Below are 3,727 nucleotides of genomic sequence, written 5' to 3' on the forward strand. Positions count from 1 at the left end.
AACTCTGATCCATGGGAAGGAGGAAGCGATCCCATTCTGTTCTGTAGGTGTGACAACTATGAAACTCAGCTTACACTTGCAAAAACACGTTTATTTTTTAAGCATCAGTTTTGGGAAAGAACAATGTAGGACAAGCTACACAGTTGCCATAACAGTGACTTCAACTTTTTTTCACCTGATAAATGGAGATGAATAGCACGAGAGTGAAATCACAGTAAACACCTCCCAGTCACGTGCTAGCTGATCAAAGCCTACAAGCATCTTCAAAACAACAGTTGCAAGTAAAATCTCCTTCATTGATGACATTGTGCAGTGCCTAGCTTATGAGACAATTGTTACCTTGACAAAAACTTTATTATGCATGCTTGACTGTGTTCCTGAGTCAACCCTTGCTCACATTTTTTGACAGACCACTTGCAACATGTAAATGTGTATGTATATCATTGCCATAATCACTGCCAGTTAAATCGGTGAAAATATTTCCATTGACTTCAACAGCAGAGGGACTGTTTGCTTACTCTGCGGCTTTCTCACTAGAAAACTAGAGAAGCCTGCAATAATACTCTCTTCATGAAAGGTACTTCCTTCAGATTGGCATGTTTTGGTATTCTCACTTATCTACATGTAAGATAAAGCTCATCATACTGTAGACCATAATTATCATTTCACAAATGGGAGGAGAATTGTGATAGCTTATTGTATTTAATTAATCGGTTTTTACTGCCATTTCGAGGAAGTCCAGCATTATGGATTTCTAAACCTGTTTGCTTTTTCCCACTTTACTGTGAAACAGTCAATTAAAAACCAGCAATATTCAAAAACATTTTGATCAAATCAAAATTTAATTAGATGGAACTGAGTAGTAAGATTTCAAATATATCCAGCAAGTGTTTCTGGTATTTTTTCTATTTTGTACTGACATATAAGATGCTGCCACTGGTGCTTACCAAGAATTTTACACGCTTGCTTTGGAAAGTCACCAGTTTCAAAGGGAATAAATCAGTTCCCTGTGTGTCTCTAGATATCATGAGGAAACCCTTGAAGTTATACAAAGTGGGTGAATTTGACCCACTTATTAAAATAGGGGGTAGATGACATCGTTTCTTGTCACTGCTTTTAACATCTTTATAGCTGATGAAAATGTAAACATTAAGATCAGCAGAGGAGCTGATGGGAAAAATCACAGCAAACAATTTGCTGAAGAAGTTAGCCTTTGCTCTCCTAGTGAAGCCACCTCGGCAAGGGCACCTTGCTCTTTTAAAAGATGCGTCAGTGGAACCCACTGAGAAGAGCTTTCACAGCATGGTTCCATCGCAGGTACCTCTGGGCTGAAGAAGCCACATACCCAAGAGGGCGAGGACCTAGATGGTACCACTGGGGGCAACAAATCTAACGGGAACTGATGCTGAGTCTGGCTGCACACAGCCCATGGTAGTGGCAGTGCTGCTCCTTGGGGTCTGAAGGTGAAGGCTGGGTGCTGAAGCCCCCCTTGGTGATGGGAACAGCTTGGAGGGGAAGACGGTCACTTGGAGCAAGGAAAAGTCCCACTCTACAGAGGGTTTGAGGAGCCATCAGGAGAACTTGTAGAGGGTAGCCCCCCACTGCAGTACCAGCTGTAGGTGTAAGGTACAGGATGTGTCCATAATTAAGGAGCAACTTAGAGCTGGGTGAGGAGGAGGAATTGATGGACAAGAGTGGGAAAGAGCAAAGCAGAGGTAAGCACGGTGACCAGTGGACTTCAGTAAAAGACAGGAGCAGGCAGCAGCAATCTGGGGCTGCCTGGCCAAAGCAAACAGCCACCCTTCATTTGACTGCATCCCTGAGCTGGGAGACCAAAACTGCCATTTTTAACTACTGGCCACCTTCACATTCTTGCATGCATTGTGCATTTTTAGCAGAGAAGATATTTCAACAGATGTCGCTGTATGGATGAATGACTGTCTTTGGTTTGACCATAGAGTCAGTGAAGTTGGAATTAGAGTTGGAGAAATGGGGGGAAAAAAAAAAAAAAAGTTCCTTGTATTTTTCCACCATTTCTCAGCAAAATCTTTGTCACTCCCTTCTGTAGGTTTTCTGGTCCTGCTAGGTCAGGCATGGGCATCACAGTGATAGGTGCGGTCACACCCGTTGGGTCACTCATCGCCTTCCAACACATTGGTCTTAAAGTTTTATCTTGTATGTATCAACAGATTTCCACTGCCACAGAACTCCCCTAAACACACATGCAGGATTTTGGCACTGGAGCTGGTAATTGAGTATCACAGAACAGTCCTGGATTTCAGATGAAATATCTTAATTGATTTAAGCTGTCTTTCCTTTCATTCCTTAATTGATGAGGCACTCTCTTTGCTCATGAGCCGACTCCTGATGACCATGCTGCTATGTCTTGATATCTGGTCCTGAAACTCTGAAGTCATAAAAAAATACAGGATTGGATCCAAACAGCAGTCCAGGCTTGCAAGAGCTAAGCAAAAGGGTTGGGTGTGGAGCGTGATGCTACGCAGGAGGCAATCTGTGATAACGTTCTCTTTCACCATCATGTAGAAAAAGAAGTTGATGTGATATGGTGCAAAACACACAAAGAACACAATGGCACACATGGAAACCATCCTTAAAGCTTTCCGCCTCTCGTTGTTGTTTTGCAGTGGTATCTGGAAGTCCCGAAGAGAGTCCTTTGTTTTCCAAGTACAGAACAAAATAATGATGAGGGGGCCAATGAACCCAAAGAGCTCCGCTGTGACCGTCATCGCCACAGTGGCCACATTGCTTTGAATCTGTCGAACCTCGAGGTCCGCAAAGCAGGTTTCGGAGTTGTTTACATAGCTCCGCATGATGGGGAACGGAGAGCACGCCGCCCCCACGAAGAGCCAGACGGCCGCGCTGATGGCTACGTCATAGCGCCGCTTCCAGTCCTTGGCTCTGAACGGCTGGTACAGGAAAAAGTACCGCTGGATGCTGATGCAGGTGAGGAAGCAAATGCTGGCGTACATGTTGAGGTACTTTAGGTAGAAGCACAGTAAGCAAAGGAATTTCCCAAAAGGCCACATGCGGTTGATGTAATAGTATATTCGCAGCGGCAGCGAGAGGACGTGGGCCAGGTCGGCCACGGCCAGGTTGATCATGAAGATGACGGCTTTGCTCTTCTTGCTGATGAAGCGGCACAGGACCCACAGGGCAGCGCTGTTGGCCAGCAGGCCAGGGATGAAGATCATGGTGTACGTGGCTGCATACAGCGTGGATTTGTACGTTACATTGGAATCAGAGCAGGTCCAGTTGCTCTGCGTCATGTTGGGGCTGCTGGAAACATTTGGCGCAGTAAATGGAGTGTGGGTCATTCCTGTAGAGAACAAAAATGAGAGCTGTAACAGCAAAGGCAATGCAAAAGTTGTCACTACTCACGTTTCCGTTTCCTATTTGACTATTCAGTATGAAGCAGAGGCTCAGAAATGTCCTCTGTGAAACATCCTGCTATCTTCTTCAAAGCTGCCCCCTCAGCGGTCTCCTCTTGTTCGTGCAGAGGAGGTGGGGCTGTCCCCATGCTGTCAGTCCCCTTGCCATGCTCTCCAAATTCCTTGTGGAAAAGGATAGCAGGCTTGAAAAGTTTGACAGGTATGAATGCAACTGCTGCTCCTGAAGTGTGCTGCCACAGGCAGAGACCTAATCCGATCACCAACTTCCATTTCTCACCAGCCTCAGACCAACACTTTTTCTTACCAAATAGTTTCAT

At 45.2% G+C, this 3,727-nt stretch overlaps 1 protein-coding gene across 1 annotated transcript; it reads right to left on the reverse strand.

Moving 5' to 3' along the window:
* Positions 1 to 2,318: 2,318 nt before the first annotated feature.
* Positions 2,319 to 3,335, reverse strand: LOC311213722 (putative P2Y purinoceptor 10; the record flags this gene model as incomplete). The annotated part of the gene is made up of 1 exon (XM_084293917.1): positions 2,319 to 3,335. One exon carries the CDS (start codon positions 3,333 to 3,335, stop codon positions 2,319 to 2,321), a length of 1,017 nt encoding a protein of 338 aa, XP_084150043.1.
* Between the last annotated feature and the right edge of the window lie 392 nt (positions 3,336 to 3,727).

This window comes from Netta rufina (assembly GCF_964035555.1).
Source record: "Netta rufina genome assembly, chromosome: 12".
Classification (NCBI taxonomy): domain Eukaryota; kingdom Metazoa; phylum Chordata; class Aves; order Anseriformes; family Anatidae; genus Netta; species Netta rufina.